This window comes from Salmo trutta, chromosome 13, assembly GCF_901001165.1.
Source record: "Salmo trutta chromosome 13, fSalTru1.1, whole genome shotgun sequence".
Classification (NCBI taxonomy): Eukaryota; Metazoa; Chordata; class Actinopteri; order Salmoniformes; family Salmonidae; genus Salmo; species Salmo trutta.
This window is the reverse complement of record NC_042969.1, coordinates 80,684,549-80,699,688: the sequence shown is the minus strand read 5'-3', so window position 1 is coordinate 80,699,688 and position 15,140 is coordinate 80,684,549. Positions and strand designations below refer to the sequence as shown.

At 45.2% G+C, this 15,140-nt stretch overlaps 3 protein-coding genes across 6 annotated transcripts; 1 reads left to right on the top strand and 2 right to left on the bottom strand.

Annotated features, from left to right (window-relative positions):
* Positions 1 to 148: 148 nt before the first annotated feature.
* On the bottom strand, positions 149 to 3,147 carry sfrp2l (secreted frizzled-related protein 2 like). Of its 2 annotated transcripts, none has more exons than XM_029773731.1 (3): positions 3,022 to 3,147; positions 1,144 to 1,224; positions 149 to 1,044 (listed from the first exon to the last, which is right to left on the bottom strand). In XM_029773731.1, the coding sequence occupies exons 1-3, from the start codon at positions 3,026 to 3,028 to the stop codon at positions 692 to 694; spliced, it is 441 nt and encodes a 146-aa protein (XP_029629591.1). In that variant the 5' UTR covers positions 3,029 to 3,147; the 3' UTR covers positions 149 to 691. The 2 variants fall into 2 exon arrangements, with proteins under 2 accessions (XP_029629591.1, XP_029629590.1); XM_029773730.1 differs by lacking the exon at positions 3,022 to 3,147 and adding an exon at positions 1,320 to 2,277.
* LOC115206591 (ragulator complex protein LAMTOR1) lies at positions 2,308 to 11,195 on the top strand. 2 transcript variants are annotated; one of them, XM_029773733.1, is made up of 5 exons: positions 2,308 to 2,532; positions 5,043 to 5,188; positions 5,281 to 5,358; positions 5,459 to 5,644; positions 9,227 to 9,299. In XM_029773733.1, the coding sequence occupies exons 1-4, from the start codon at positions 2,491 to 2,493 to the stop codon at positions 5,619 to 5,621; spliced, it is 429 nt and encodes a 142-aa protein (XP_029629593.1). In that variant the 5' UTR covers positions 2,308 to 2,490; the 3' UTR covers positions 5,622 to 5,644; positions 9,227 to 9,299. The 2 variants fall into 2 exon arrangements, with proteins under 2 accessions (XP_029629593.1, XP_029629592.1); XM_029773732.1 differs by having other exon boundaries at positions 2,313 to 2,532; positions 5,459 to 5,582; positions 9,227 to 11,195.
* A 1,479-nt stretch (positions 11,196 to 12,674) lies between these two features.
* On the bottom strand, positions 12,675 to 15,054 carry lrrc51 (leucine rich repeat containing 51). Of its 2 annotated transcripts, XM_029770536.1 has the most exons (5): positions 14,993 to 15,054; positions 14,661 to 14,732; positions 14,090 to 14,295; positions 13,731 to 13,879; positions 12,675 to 13,181 (listed from the first exon to the last, which is right to left on the bottom strand). In XM_029770536.1, the coding sequence occupies exons 2-5, from the start codon at positions 14,710 to 14,712 to the stop codon at positions 13,043 to 13,045; spliced, it is 546 nt and encodes a 181-aa protein (XP_029626396.1). In that variant the 5' UTR covers positions 14,713 to 14,732; positions 14,993 to 15,054; the 3' UTR covers positions 12,675 to 13,042. The 2 variants fall into 2 exon arrangements, with proteins under 2 accessions (XP_029626396.1, XP_029626397.1); XM_029770537.1 differs by having other exon boundaries at positions 14,661 to 15,049.
* Positions 15,055 to 15,140: the final 86 nt, after the last annotated feature.

Below are 15,140 nucleotides of genomic sequence, written 5' to 3'. Positions count from 1 at the left end.
AGAGAGACAGGCAGGCAGAGAGACAGACATGGGTGGGTGGATCAGGTGTACAGTCACAGGTGTAGAGTGAGTCTAGAGTCAGGTTTCTCTCTTGCCACAAACAGAAGGATCCAGAAAACACACACAGAAAATTAAAGTGACAGCAGTATTTATGGTTCAGTATAACGTTTATTAGACCCTGTTACACAGCAGTCTCTGATGTTACTATCAGACAATAATACTCTGCTTTGAATGGAACTAATGCTGCTCTGTGCCTCACTGGTAATTGTGTCGTCTGCCTCAGCTTACACAAATCATAATCATGTCCTCACATTTGATTAAAAAAACATGTCTTTTTTATATTCACAATGTAATACAACACTGTACATCATTTACATTTTTCTAAATGTCTCACATGTGACAGGTGTCCAGAACATGGATCCAAACACAGACCCTGGACCTCTGGTGGTCTCCCTTCTGCCTAGCCCCTTTCCCACAGGTCTTCATGGATCCGAACGGACTGGATAGATAGTTGACAGCAACATGATGAAGGCATCACTTCTCCACAGCTAGGTGACATGAATATGAAAGGGATATGGAAGAGATATTGTCTAGGCCTAGAGGCTGAAATGTAACAGGGCTGTGGTGTCATCTCATCCGCATCCAAATTGGCCAAATTGGAAAGTCTCTCCATGTTTGTATGATGACATCATCAGCAGGGTTGTTTGAGCAGTCTCCTGACGAACTTCTTGAGTTCTTTGTCGCTCCTCCTCCACCTCACCAGCCGAGTGAGGACCAGCCTGCCCTCCTGTGTGTCAGCAAGGCCCAGGTACCACACCCCTGCCAGGGACTCCTTCCCCTCCCCCACGTCTGCCTCCTCCAGGGCAGGACAGGTGCAGGTACCCCCCTCCTGCAACCAAAGGGCACTGTAGGCCATGGCCCCCCCTACGCCCTCGGCCTTCTCTGCGCCTCCACCCTCCCACCTCAGGATGCGACTCCGGGCCAGGGGGACTACCCTGCGGTCACCCTGCACTACAGAAACACTCCCAATACGCAGTTTAAAGGCTGAGAGAGGAGAAACAGAAATACAGGTCTGTAAACACGTTATTGACCTCTATAAACCTTTGTGTAAAGTGTAACCAATGCCATACACATATCACTCACCATATGGACTCTTGCAGAAGTAGTTCTGGTTGTCTATCTCCCTCTCAGCAGCCAGACTGCATGCATCACAGATCACTGTTCCTGAGGAGACATGCCACCGAGAAAGGTGAGCGCGTGTGTGAAAGAGAGTGGACATTTTTGCAGAGGATCACCTCCCAATGATAATAGGTACAAACCCTTTGATGTCTCCTCGTGTCCCTCTTCCTTCCGCGCACGCTCTGTGTCTCGGGTCGTGGTGGGAATGCAGAGATGGGTCGCGCGCGGGAACCGGGTGCAGTTGAACATGTTGGGCCACGGGAACCCGAACGCGCTCATCACGGGAAGACAACCGTCCCTCACAGCCTCGCATAGCCCACGGCAGGGGCGCACGGCCCCCTCCGGTAAGCATACCGGGGCGAAGAGCGAGCACAAGAACTTCTTGGTATCCCGGTGGCAGAGTTTGGAGACCAACGGTAGCCACGCGGCCGACTGCTGCTGGGCTTCTTTCAACGAGTCGTGCCCCAGCAGGTTGGGAAGACGCATCTCCCGGTAACCGACGCCGTGGCACAGAGAAAGTGTGCTGGGAATGGGCTTACACACCGAGCGAACCGTGGAGGTACTGAGACTTTCGGACGCAAACTGAACGGAGCTGTCTTTGGTAAAAACCGAGGCGAGGCAAATAGACAACAACACGCAAAGTGATATTATCAGCTGAGCCATACTGACAACAGGCGTAGAATAAAAAGAAAGCAGCACAGTGGCTGTTTAGTAGTCCTGGAAGAGAAGCACGCAGCCTAGTAGTTAGTAGTCTGATGTGTAATGAGAGGGCGCCTGGCGTCACCCAGTCATGCAAACTCGTCAAACGGGTTCTTTCATCAAATGCAATGGTTATTGAGGGCTGTAAAGTGGCTCTGTAGACCCGGGGGGCGTTTGAAAGATGACTTTTCTCTTTTATCTTGCGATAGCAGTCTCCTCAGAACCTGCCCACAACGAGCATGTGTTAGCAATGTATTTTTGCCATCTCTTTGTTCTGTATTTCCCCTTCGCCCCGTCTGTTGTATGCAGGTTCCATGCCCCAAATAAAACAATAACAAGTCACCCTTCTCGAGTCTTAAAGCATGAAATACCCCATGTCACGTGATGGGGGGGGGTCTGTGTTCCCATGCTGGCTTCACAGTAGCCGGATGTCATTATGTTTTGTTGCCCAGTACTTGGCTGCTTAAAAACTGGTGTCATGTGATAGGCTTCGTTTGTAGTAGTCGCTGACAGAAGCGGTAAGAGAGAAAGTGGACCGGGACCGTTTCTCGTATTAAATAGTTTCCCGGGTGGAGTAGTTGGAAATTGCGTTCGCGTACCTGGCAGACCGCCATGGGTTGCTGTTATAGCCGTGAAAACGAGAACACCGAGCAGGTAACTAACTATACGCTTGTTGGTTATCTAGGTTGCAAAATACTCTTTGACAATCAAAGTCATGTTATTTAACGTTACTTTCTTTAGGGGGGGGGTCATCAGGAGATTGCGAGACAGTTTGTTGTATTGAATTCACTAGCCAAAAAGTGAAAAGATGGTGCATCATTCCGCGTTAAAAGGAAACAATTTCTAAGTTATCCAACTACGACCCAACAGACAGATAGACAGATAGATAGTTTAGCTAGCCAGACCTTTAAGATAACTGTTAGCTGTGTAAGAAAGATTGGGCCAAGGGAATGTAGTAACCTGATTGGCAAGTTGGCCAACACACCTAACATTAGCTAGGTAAGTGAAGTTTCAAAATAGTGACAACCATTGCTGACAATTATAGGCAGTATCTAGTTTGCTAACTAACTTAACCAGTTAATCTGTACGTCAGTAGCTAGCTACTTGCAGGGCAGACAAAAAAAACTTAGTTTAAATTCTCACCTGTCATGATGATGATCTATCAGGTCCGGTAAAACGTGACCACTTCTGTTAATTGGGCCTCAACGGTTCACATTCGGTAACGCCGTTGAACTTGCCAGCTAGTTAACTTCTCCCAGATGCATGTCATATGATCTCAGATTTCAAGTTGTGACATGGGCCAAAATGGAATTTGGTGAAGGGGAAATAAAGTTTTTTTTTGTTGTTTTTAAATTCACTTTTGGAAAATGTTAGGTGGGGGATAACGTATTACCGTTTATCAGATGACTGTTGTACACATGTAGCCTGCCACTGCTTGCTAACCCTGTTATAACGCAGGATAATACTGTTGAAATAAACACACCAGCATCATATCAGGCTTAGGTAACTCTTGTGTTTGGGTTCATTCTTGTCTGCCTGTCACAGCAGCAGATCCCTATTGACTTAGTGATTGGGATGAGTAGTCGCAGTATAGGGTTTGTAGGGTGCCTTTTTGTTTTTTACTTTAGTTCAGAGGTCATATCATGCTCATTTTAACAATAAGCAAGGTCAATCTGGGTACCTTAACCTCCCTGGGCAACGTCCCACCTAGTCAACAGCCAGTGGAATCGCGTGGCGCGAAATACAAATACCTCATAAATGCTATAACTTAAATTTCTCAAACATATGACTATTTTACACCATTTTAAAGACAAGACTCATTAATCTAACCACATTGTCCGATTTCAAAAAGGCTTTACAGCGAAAGCAAAACATTAGATTATGTCAGGAGAGTACCCTGCCAAAAATAATCACACAGCCATTTTCAAAGCAAGCATATATGTCACAAAAACCCAAACCACAGCTAAATGCAGCACTAACCTTTGATGATCTTCATCAGATGACACTCCTAGGACATTATGTTATACAATACATGCATGTTTTGTTCAATCAAGTTCATATTTATATCAAAAAACAGCTTTTTACATTAGCATGTGATGTTCAGAACTAGCATACCCACCACAAACTTCCGGTGAATTTACTAAATTACTCACGATTAACGTTCACAGAATACATAACAATTATTTTAAGAATTATAGGTACAGAACTCCTTTATGCAATCGCGGTGTCAGATTTTAAAGTAGCTTTTCGGCGAAAGCACATTTTGTAATATTCTAAGTAGATATCACGGCTAGCTAATTTGACAGCCACCAAGTTTGGCCCTCACCAAACTCAGATTTACTATAAGAAAAATTGGATTACCTATGCTGTTTTTCGCCAGAATGCACTCCCAGGACTTCTACTTCAACAACAAATGTTGTTTTGGTTCCAAATAATCCATAGTTATATTGAAATAGCTCCGTTTTGTTCGTGCGTTCAGGTCACAATCCGAAGGGTGACGCGCGAGCGCATTTCGTGACAAAAAATGTCAAAATATTCCATTACCGTACTTCGAAGCATGTCAAACGCTGTTTCAAATCAATTTTTATGCGATTTTAATCGTAAAATAGCGGTAATATTCCAACCGGGCGACGTTGTATTCATTCAAAGAGAGAAAGAAAAACATGGAGAATTCACATGACCGCGCATCTCCAGTGTCATTGTTCCCTGCCTGACCACTCACAAAATCTCCTGCTGTTTTTCGCCCAGAGACTGGAGAGACGTCATTCCACTTTCTGGTGCCTTCTGAGAGCCAATGGAAGCCTTAGAAAATGTCACGTTACAGCAGAGATGCTGTATTTTTGATAGAGATGCCACAGAAGGAGAACAAATTGTCAGACAGGGCACTTCCTGTATGGAATCTTCTCAGGTTTTAGCCTGCCATATGAATTCTGTTATACTCACAGACACCATTCAAACAGTTTTAGAGACTTTAGAGTGTTTTCTATCCAAATCTACTAATTATATGCATATTCTCGTTTCTGGGCAAGAGTTGTAACCAGTTTAAATCGGGTACGTTTTTTTTATCCGGCCGTGCAAATACTGCCCCCTAGCCCCAACAGGTTCAGCCAGTGATGGAGGATGTTGTGATAGTTTGTGAGTGTGACGCGTATGTTGTGCCTCAGGACCCTGACGTGTATAAGCCGCTGATCCCCCACCCGAACCCCGACAGCAAGCCCCTCAACAGTACAGAATGGAGCTCCGCCAGTGTACCCTCAGCCCGCACAGACGAACAGGCCCTACTCACATCCATCCTTTTCAAGACAGCCCTGTAAGACACACAAACGTTCTTTCTCCTCCCTCATCGTGGATTTAACCATTTGGGATTTTATTCTGCTGACTACCTGCGTCTCTGTTTCTTAGGAACATCATTGATGTCTCAGCTGCGGACTCTCAAGGCATGGAGCAGCATGAGTACATGGACAAAGCTCGGCAATACAGGTTGGTGTGTGGAGGTAGTTGCTTAATGTGTCTGTGTTTTGGAGTGGGTTTTGACTGGCCATGTGTTTCAGTACTAACCTGTCTTTATTGTGTGTTTCAGTGCAAAACTGGCATTGTTGAGTAACAGTCTGTCTCAGAAGAAGCCCCTCCCTCTTCCTTCCCTCACCAGCCAGCCGCACCAAGTGCTCGCTAGTGATCTGGTGCCATACTCTGATGTACAACAGGTGAACGCACGCACACATGCTCGCACACCAGGGGTGTAACGGTTCACCAAACCCACGTTTTGGTACGTATTGCGGTTTTGAAGTCACTGTTCGGTTTCGGTAAAGCAGGAAAATGAAATGCCAACAGTTACTCTAGTTAATTTTTGTTTAAATAAGAACATGTTGGTATTCCTGATTCCATATGATCATGAGTCGTTTAATGCGTGATGAGCATAATCAGGAATAACAGCACGTTGTATTTTCTTAAATGAAAACACCTGATTACGCAACAACACTAAAATAAAGTGAAATATGTGTGTGAAGTCAATATATAAACATGGCTCAGACATTGTATAGACCTATGCTATAATGTTTTCTTACAAAGAGAAAAAGACTCTCATAGGGGACGTGTCTGTAGCACGGTACTTAATTTCCTGCTCCGGGGGTAAGGTGATGGGCTGTCACTGTTAAGTAGCTCTCTGTAGTAAGCACAATACAGGACAGATCGAATTCTACTACACCGGCTCTGACACTCGTTAGATGTGGGAGGGCTTGCAAACTATCACAGAATACAAAGGGAAACCCAGCCACGAGCTGCCCAGTGACGTGACCCTACCAGACGAGCTGCAAACCTTCTATGCTCGCTTCGAGGCAAGCAACACTGAACCATGCATGCGAGCACCAGCTGTTCCGGATGACTGTGGGATCTTGCTCTCCGTTGCCGACGTGAGCAAGACGGATTACCAGGACGCGTACTCTGAGCATGCACTGACCAGCTGGCAAGTGACTTCACTGACATTTTCAACCTCTCCCTGACCTGGTCTGTAATACCAACATGTTTCAAGCAGACACCATAGTCCCTGTGCCCAAGAACACTAAGATAACCTGTCTAAATGACTACCGCCCCGTAGCACTCACATCTGTAGCCATGAAGTGCTTTGAAAGGCTGGTCATGACTCGCATCAACACCATCATCAGAAACTCTGGACCCACTCCAATTCACATACCGCCCCAACAGATCCACAGATGACCCTATCTCTATTGCACTCCACACTGACCTCTACCACCTGGAAGGGAGGACCACCTATGTGAGAATGCTGTTCATTGACTACAGCTCAGCGTTCAACACCATTGTGTCCTCCAAGCTCATCACTAAGCTCAGGACCCTGGGACTAAACACCTCCCTTTCTGACGGGCCGCCCCCTGGGTGATGAGGATAAGCTGACCCTCACCACGGGGGCTCCTCAGGGTTGTGTGCGTAGAACCCTCCTGTACTGACTGTTCACCCACGACTGCATGGCCGTGCATGACTCCGACACCATCATTAAGTTTGCTGATGACGGCCTATAGGGAGGAGGTCAGAGACATGGCAGTGTGGTGCCAGGACGATAACCTCTCCCTCGGTGTCAGAAACACTAAGGAGCTGATTGTGGACTACAGGAAATGGAGGGCTGAGTACGCTCCCATTCACATTGACGGGCTGTAGTGGAGCAGGTCGAGTGCTTCAAGTTCTGCAGTATCCACGTCACTAAAGAATTAACATGGTCCACACACACCAACAGTTGTGAAGAAGCACAACAATGCCTATTCCCCCTCAGGAGACTGAAAAGATTTGGCATGGGCCCTCAGATCCTCAAAGTTCTACAGCTGCCCCATTGAGAGAATCTTGACTGGCTGCATTACTGCTTGGTATGGCAACTGCTTGGCATCCGACCAGAAGGCGCTGCAAATGGTAGTGCGTACGGCCCAGTACATCACTGGGGCCAAGTTCCCTACCATCCAGGACCTCTATACTAGGCGGTCAGAGGAAGGCCTGAAAAATTGTCAAAGATCCCAGCCATCCAAGTCATAGACTTCACTCTGCTACCGCACAGCAAGCTGTACCGGAGCGCCAAGTCTGGGACCAAAAGGCTCCTGAACAGCTTCTACCCCCAAGCCATAAGACTGTTGAACAGTTAATGAAATGGCTGCTGAACAGTTAATGAAATGGCTGCTGAACAGTTAATGAAATGGCTGCTGAACAGTTAATGAAATGGCTGCTGAACAGTTAATGAAATGGCTGCTGAACAGTTAATGAAATGGCTGTTGAACAGTTAATGAAATGGCTGTTGAACAGTTAATGAAATGGCTGCTGAACAGTTAATGAAATGGCTGTTGAACAGTTAATGAAATGGCTGTTGAACAGTTAATGAAATGGCTGTTGAACAGTTAATGAAATGGCTGCTGAACAGTTAATGAAATGGCTGTTGAACAGTTAATGAAATGGCTGCTGAACAGTTAATGAAATGGCTGCTGAACAGTTAATGAAATGGCTGTTGAACAGTTAATGAAATGGCTGCTGAACAGTTAATGAAATGGCTGCTGAACAGTTAATGAAATGGCATTGACCCTTTCTTGTACTGGCTGACCAACTCTATGCAGACTCACTGGGCTCTACTGACACTGAATCTCCAACACACACACATACTACGTACTCTCTCATGCACAAAACACACATGCATGCATATTGACACCACTCACAGTCTACACATATGCTGCTGCTACTCTTATCTATCCTGATTGCCTAGTCACTTTAACCCCTAACTGTACATATAACCTCAACTACCTCGTACCCCTGCACATCGACTTGGTACTGGTACTCCATGTATATAGCCTTGTTATTGGTATTTGTGTTACTATTTTCTATATTTTTATTAGAAAATCTTACTACGTTTTAACTGCATTGTTAGGATAGGGTTCGTAAGTAAGCATTTCACGGTAAAGTCTACACATGTTGTATTCGGCGCATGTGACATAACATTTGATTTGCCAGTTCATTGACAACTTCTGCTTTCGCCTTGCTTACCTAGAGCGGTTACTACCTGTTTGCTGAAATGGGTGCACGAGGGCCAAGTTAGTTAACGTGGCTGGAGCACTTTCACGAGGTGCTGAAACCCCCTATTCCTCTCAACCACTGAGAATGGGCTCATATCCACGGCTATAAACATACCTATCGCTCTTGTCATTTTAAATGCGTCTCGCTCCAGTGGTAAGAATACTGGGGTGATGTCGGTATAAATGTGTCAACATGTTGGAGGTGTTGGCAGCTGCAGAGGCTATTCTCGTTGAGCAGTGGAGACATACTCTCTATGTCTATCACCGTTTGTAATCTACTGGGAAACCAAAATGTTCCCAAACTGAATATTTAAACGATGGTGGAGAATCCTCCTGGTTTATTCACCCCACCACTCACCATCGTACAGAACTAGTTCCTGGCTGTGCCTCACAAAAGGACATTTTAAAATGAGCCAATCAAGATTTGAATTTTGATTTACAAGGTGCGCATAGGCTCTAGTTGTTGTAACAGAATAGCCTGAAAACATTCATGAGGCTGTATGCAGCGTTGGCCTAGTTTATATTCCAAGTGTTTTATTATATGTTTTCATTCGGGTTCACAGTGAGGACCAAACTGAGGTCCCTGAACGGTTCAGTACCAATACGTGTATTGTTACACCCCTAAAACACACAGTGTCATTCTCAGACATACATCAGGTCATTTTCTATAACAGTCCTATGCTTATCCATAAACCTGTTTGTGTATGGTAGCTCTGGAGCTAAAAGAACAACCAACACATTATGTAGCTGATTGATGCATGTTAACCTATTTTGTTCTGATTGATTTACAGGTGTCCAAGATAGCTGCCTATGCTTACAGTGCAATCTCTCAGATCAAGGTGGACGCTAAAGAAGAACTAGTGGTCCAATTTGCCATCCCCTGATCTGCCCTCTACCCTCCATACTACCCCCCTGTTCTGTCTCCCATGCCCGACCCTGCATCCATGTGTCCCAGTCCTTGTGCTACCCAGCTATGTGACTAGCAACCTGCTGCTACAGCTGAGGATTATAACCAGATCTCCCCTGCTGAGAGGCTTACCTACCTACCTCCCCGCTTGACCTACCTACCTCCCCGCTTGACCTACCTACCTCCCCGCTTGACCTACCTACCTCCCCGCTTGACCTACCTACCTCCCCGCTTGACCTACCTACCTCCCCGCTTGACCTACCTACCTCCCCGCTTGACCTAACTACCTCCCCGCTTGACCTACCTACCTCCCCGCTTGACTTACCTACCTCCCCGCTTGACTTACCTACCTCCCCGCTTGACCTACCTACCTCCCCGCTTGACCTACCTACCTCCCCGCTTGACCTTTCAAAGCCATCATTCATCCTTCCTTCACGAGGGGTGTCAAGGAATTTTAACTCATCGCAGTATAACGATAATGGCTGTCTTTTTTTGTTTTTGTTATTTTAAAGTTTCTTGTTTTGAAGAGTGACTGAGTCTAATGACTAAACGGTTAGCTAGCTGCGTGGCATGGCTAGACTGTTCTGGCTCTGCTAGCCTTGTCTGATATGCAGCTACGGTAATGTACTAACTAACCACAGCTAGGACAAGAGGGTGATGCTGCTGTTCTGACACTGTGAACCCGTCACCCAGAACACACATCCACCCCTCATGTCATCAATACAAATATCTAGAAAGAGCCATCACTATAGTTTTCCATATCTTTGTTGGAATCCTTAGATTGACCTAATGAGGTAAGACAGAACTGGGTTGGGTAGGTTTAAAAACAACAGGGACTTAGATTCTATAGTTGAACGAATGGTCAAATCTGACATGACCCGAATGAGTCTTACTTTGAGATCTGCTCATGCTGGTAGAGTGCAGGGGCGAATGGGAGGTGGGGGACAGGTGTGGGAATCCACATTGTTTTCTCTGCCTCTGATTTCTAGCAGAAACATGCTTCCTCCTAGCACTTCAATCATTTAACTGGCAGTCCTTGGATTCATATCTTTTAGATTTCACAGAAACAATAGATGGGGCAGGGCTTAGTGAGGGCGGGGGTCTAGGTGGATGGGTAGTGTTCAGGGGCTTGTCATGTAAATTAATCAGTTAAGTGTTTATGCCTTCTATGTACAGATTTGTGACTCTGTCAGAAGCAAGAAATGGATTCTATGCACCTCTCCTTTGTAGAGCGTCTGTTGGTCAGGATTGGCTAAAGCTCCAATGGGGCGGTTTTAGGAGCCAATCAAAACTAAGGATACAGAAACCCAGTTTTTATGACAAGAACCCCTATTAACATCCAAGTTTGTTTGATTTTTAAACAACAGATTGTAATGAGTTACTTAAATGAACCTAGAGAAGAACATCTATCATGGCAGTTTGGGATAAACAACCATAACCTTGGTATCCTCAAAACGATCAGAGGTGTTAGTGATTTATTTATGTGTGGATGCTTCTGGGGTCATTAAATGGATGATCTGGAAGGCTGTGTCCTTTAATTGATTTAACTTAATAAAAAGGGTTTACATGTGTTCCATATATATTATACTGTATGTTACAGGAGAAGGTCAATTTGGGAAATGTATATGTTCCACGTAACAGGAAAGGAGCCAGCATATATTACAAGACCTTTAATTTGTTTTTTTTGCAGTGTGCTGAGAACGTTACGTTTGTTTTCGTTATTTCAATGTGTAATATTACTGGGATTACATTGTTAATTTGTTAGGCTAGTACCAAAACGTTGAAGATATTCTGTTACATTTCCCCCCCACCCCCATTTAATGATGTAATGCATTAAAGAGGTTCAACAATGACTGGTGTTCTGTAGGACTGTACAGAAATAGTTGTGTAGGGTAACATTGCAACAAACCTAAAGAACAATGAATCACATTTCATTTAGTGTGCGTAGCATAACTAATGGATATCATTAAAAACACTTTCTCAGAAGTTATTATTTACCATGATAGGGATTCTCCGGTATATCTCATACCTATTGATTCACATGTGGTAAAGTGTAAATTCTCACATCCAGATTTCAACACAAAATAACACACCTATACTGAACAAATATAAACGCAACATGTAAAGTTTTGGTCCCATGTTTCATAAGCTGAAATAAATCAAAAAATCCCAGAAATGTTCTATATGCACAAAAAGCTCTCAAATTTTGTGCACAAATTTGTTTACATCCCTGTTAGTGAGCATTGCTCCATTGTCAAGATAATCCATCCACTTGACAGGTGTGGCATATCAATAAGCTGATTAAACAGCATGATCATTACACAGGTGCACCTTGTTCTGGGGACAATAAAAGGCCACTCTAAAATGTGCAGTTTTGTCACACGACACAATGCCACAGATGTTTTGAGGGAGTGTACAATTGGCATGCTGCAGGAGCGTCCACTAGGGCAATTGCCAGATATTTGATTGTTTACTTCTCTACCATAAGCCACATTGTCGTTTTGGAGAATTTGGCAGTACGTCCAACTCGCCTCACAACCGCATACCACATGTAACCACACCAACCCAGGACCACCACATCCGGCTACTTCACCTGCTGGATCGTATGAAACCAGCCACTCGGAGAGCTGATGAAAATGTGGGTTTGCACAAACTGTCAGAAATCATCTCAGGGAAGTTAATCTGCGTGCTCGTAGTCCTCACCAGGGTCGTGACCTGACTGCAGTTCGGCGTCGTAACGGACTTCAGTGGGCAAATGGTCACCTTCGACAGCCACTGGCACGCTGGAGAAGCGTGTTCTTCACGGATGAACCCTGGCTTCAACTGTGCCGGGCAGATGGCAGACAGCGTGTATAGCATTGTGTGGATGAGCGGTTTGCTGATGCCAACGTTGTGAACAGAGTGCCCCATGGTGGCGGTGTGGTTATGGTATATGCAGGCATAAGCTACGGACAATGAACACAATAGCATTTTATTGATGGTGATTTGAATGCAGAGATACAGTGACGAGATCCTGAGGCACATTGTCGTGCCATTCATGCGTGTTCCAGTTCCCGCCAATATCCAGCAACATTCCACAGCCATTGAGGGACAACATTCCACAGGCCACAATCAACAGCCTGGTCAGCTCTATGTGAAGGAGATGTGTCCCGCTACATGAAGCAAAGGGTGGTCACACCAGATACTGACTGGTTTTGTGATTCACGCCCCTACCTTTTTTTGTAAGGTATCTGTATTTCCAGTCATGTGAAATCCATAGATTTAGGGCCTAATGAATTATTGAAATTGACAGATTTCCTTATATGAACTGTAACTAAGTAAAATCTTTTAAATTGTTGCATGTTGTGTTATATTTTTGTTCAGTGTACAAAGGTGCATATTGGACAGTTTGAGTGAGAGGACTCTATACCTTTAGCCTGGGTGGCCACTGTTCCAGTTCAATAATTATATAGGTCAAGGTCACAAAAAGGTCAGGAATATCCTAATTAAGCAGAAATCACATCTACTGTAGATGTACTATTCCTTCCCCCCCAACTCTAAGACAGACACCAGACAGAGTTTCTGATGAGTAGATTCATATTGTACTTTTACATGACGCTTCAGTCATAAGGCCTCCTGATGTAAGCCTGTTGTTCTGGAACCCTTTGGTTGGTTGGCATGACGATTGTGTCCCCCCTCCCTCCGTTTCTGTGGTGACAGGTCAGTCGTCCTGGTTCTTCCTGGTGTTTTTTCCACGGTTTCCGGGGCGATGCCAGACCTGGGCCATGATTCGCTCCTGCCGTGTTACAGCACTGAAGTCCAACTTCTTCAAGTGAGGCAGAGCCGCAATCACATACCCCCTACACACACACACACACACAGAGGGGTTCTTATAACTGGGTGTTTGTCCAGGTACACACACTTCAGTTGTTTTTTGTTTTTTACCATAAGACTCCAGGGCTGAACACATACATACACTGTAAACTAGTAGTCATTTAGGACTGAACAGAGAGGGAGAATGCTCAAATCTCAGTAGGAGTTTGCCGTGTTGCTATGCAGACAGGCAGAGAGCTGGTGTGTAACAGGATATCCCTTCTCATTTGAAGCACCAGTCAGAATGCTATGCAGCTGCAACTCTTACCCAGCACCTATTACACACATGGCTCAGAGCCACATAGCCCTCTGCCAACAGACAGCATTCAGACAGCACACTAAGAGTATGAGTGGAATAAACAACCCCTGTAACCCATCCCACCCCCCCATCTGGGGCTAAGAGGAGGCGCATTGGTGCCGGCCTGTGTTTGCGGATGTGTGTGTGGATGAGTTGACCGTGTGCATGTGTAGATTTGGGTTTGGCAGCTGTCCTCACCTTTCTCATTTAATCCCTGTGGTGCTAAGTGTGTGTGTACCTGTTGCTCCCCTCATTCTCCATGGTGTTGCCGTGCAGGGTGAGTGTATGTAGGAAGGGCAGGGCGCCAAGCTTATCCACCTCTGACAGGTTACAGATGCTGTTACCATGGAGATACAACACCCGCAGTTCCTTCAGCTCCACCAGGACCTGGGACACAAAGTTCACACACACACACACACACACAGGGTTTAGAGTGATCACTGCTAATGTACTAGAGCCCTTCATTTTACCCCACTGCCAGGCTGTGGCTGTTCAGGGAGACAGTAGACTTGTCTCAAATTACACATTATCCCCTATATAGTGCACTACTTTTGACCAGAGCCACTGTATGTACGTGACTATGTGGACTCAACTCACTGGGTCTATGTGTGAGATGTCGTTGAAGGACAGGTCGACCCAGGCGAGCTGTGAGGGCTCTGAGAGGAAGGCTGAGACCGTATTATTGAAGCCACTCAGGTCTGTGATGATGTTGTTGTTGAGACGCAGCGAGCGGCTGCAGAACTTCTTCTCTGCATTTCGCTTCAGTGGGCGCAAGCCCTGATTTGGCTCCTCCGTCAGAGCGTCTGAGAGAGAAGTTGTGTGAGAGGACTTAGAGGTGGCATTGAGAATCGGAAAGGAAGCCACGACTGTATTGAGACACAGTAATAAGAGGGTAGAGAGCAGTGGAGGCTGCTGAGGGGTGGATGGCTCATAATAGCTGGAATGGAGTCAATGGAAGGGTATCAAACAAATCAGACGTGGTTTCCATGTGGTTGATACCATTCCATTGACTCCATTCCAGCCATTTAATATGAGCCGTCCTCCCCTCAGCAGCCTCCACTGGTAAAGAGTGTTGAGGAAGAAGTACAACGCTCTGAATTGCATCTCAATAATGGAATCCTTTCCTTCATCCGCATTAATAGTCATGTGAAAGAACCTGCTGGTTTACCTGTCATTGAGCTGAGGCATTTGAATGATAAATCCACAGGAGCGCCATACATTTTACAGCCTTTTGGCTAACCTGTATGATGATAAATATAATATTTAAATGAATCCAGCTAATTGAAAAGAGGATTCCTGTATCATCTTTGCACTTGGCCTAGCTATTTTGTCCATGCTAACGTTAACGTTCCTGCTAGGTTAGCTACAATTCAAACAACGTCTATTCACTTGACTTTATCTCTGTTCAAGGCATACAAAACACAAATGACATAGCTACATTTCTTCATAAAGAGCTAGATTTCTGCCTACAATGAATTAAACATAATTGAGCTATTTTACCCCTAAAAACCCCCACACACAGCTCGCTAGCTATCATGTGCTAGACACTTGTTTGTATTTTCATCACAACGAGCGAGAACTACACTACAACAGTCGGTTTCCAAGGAGACGAGTCTTCAGAATGTGGGAATTGTAGTTTAAATATTTC

Coding starts and splice junctions, on each gene's coding strand:
- sfrp2l (XM_029773730.1), bottom strand. CDS start 1,842: ATGGCTCAGCTGATAATATCACTTTGCGTGTTGTTGTCTATTTGCCTC. Junction 1,225..1,319: donor ACACGAGGAGACATCAAAGG/GTTTGTACCTAT, acceptor ATGTCTCCTCAG/GAACAGTGATCTGTGATGCA. Junction 1,045..1,143: donor CTTCTGCAAGAGTCCATATG/GTGAGTGATATG, acceptor CTCCTCTCTCAG/CCTTTAAACTGCGTATTGGG.
- LOC115206591 (XM_029773732.1), top strand. CDS start 2,491: ATGGGTTGCTGTTATAGCCGTGAAAACGAGAACACCGAGCAG. Junction 2,533..5,042: donor AAAACGAGAACACCGAGCAG/GTAACTAACTAT, acceptor GTTGTGCCTCAG/GACCCTGACGTGTATAAGCC. Junction 5,583..9,226: donor CATACTCTGATGTACAACAG/GTGAACGCACGC, acceptor ATTGATTTACAG/GTGTCCAAGATAGCTGCCTA.
- lrrc51 (XM_029770536.1), bottom strand. CDS start 14,712: ATGTATGGCGCTCCTGTGGATTTATCATTCAAATGCCTCAGCTCAATG. Junction 13,880..14,089: donor ACATCTCACACATAGACCCA/GTGAGTTGAGTC, acceptor TTTGTGTCCCAG/GTCCTGGTGGAGCTGAAGGA. Junction 13,182..13,730: donor GAGAATGAGGGGAGCAACAG/GTACACACACAC, acceptor GTGTGTGTGTAG/GGGGTATGTGATTGCGGCTC.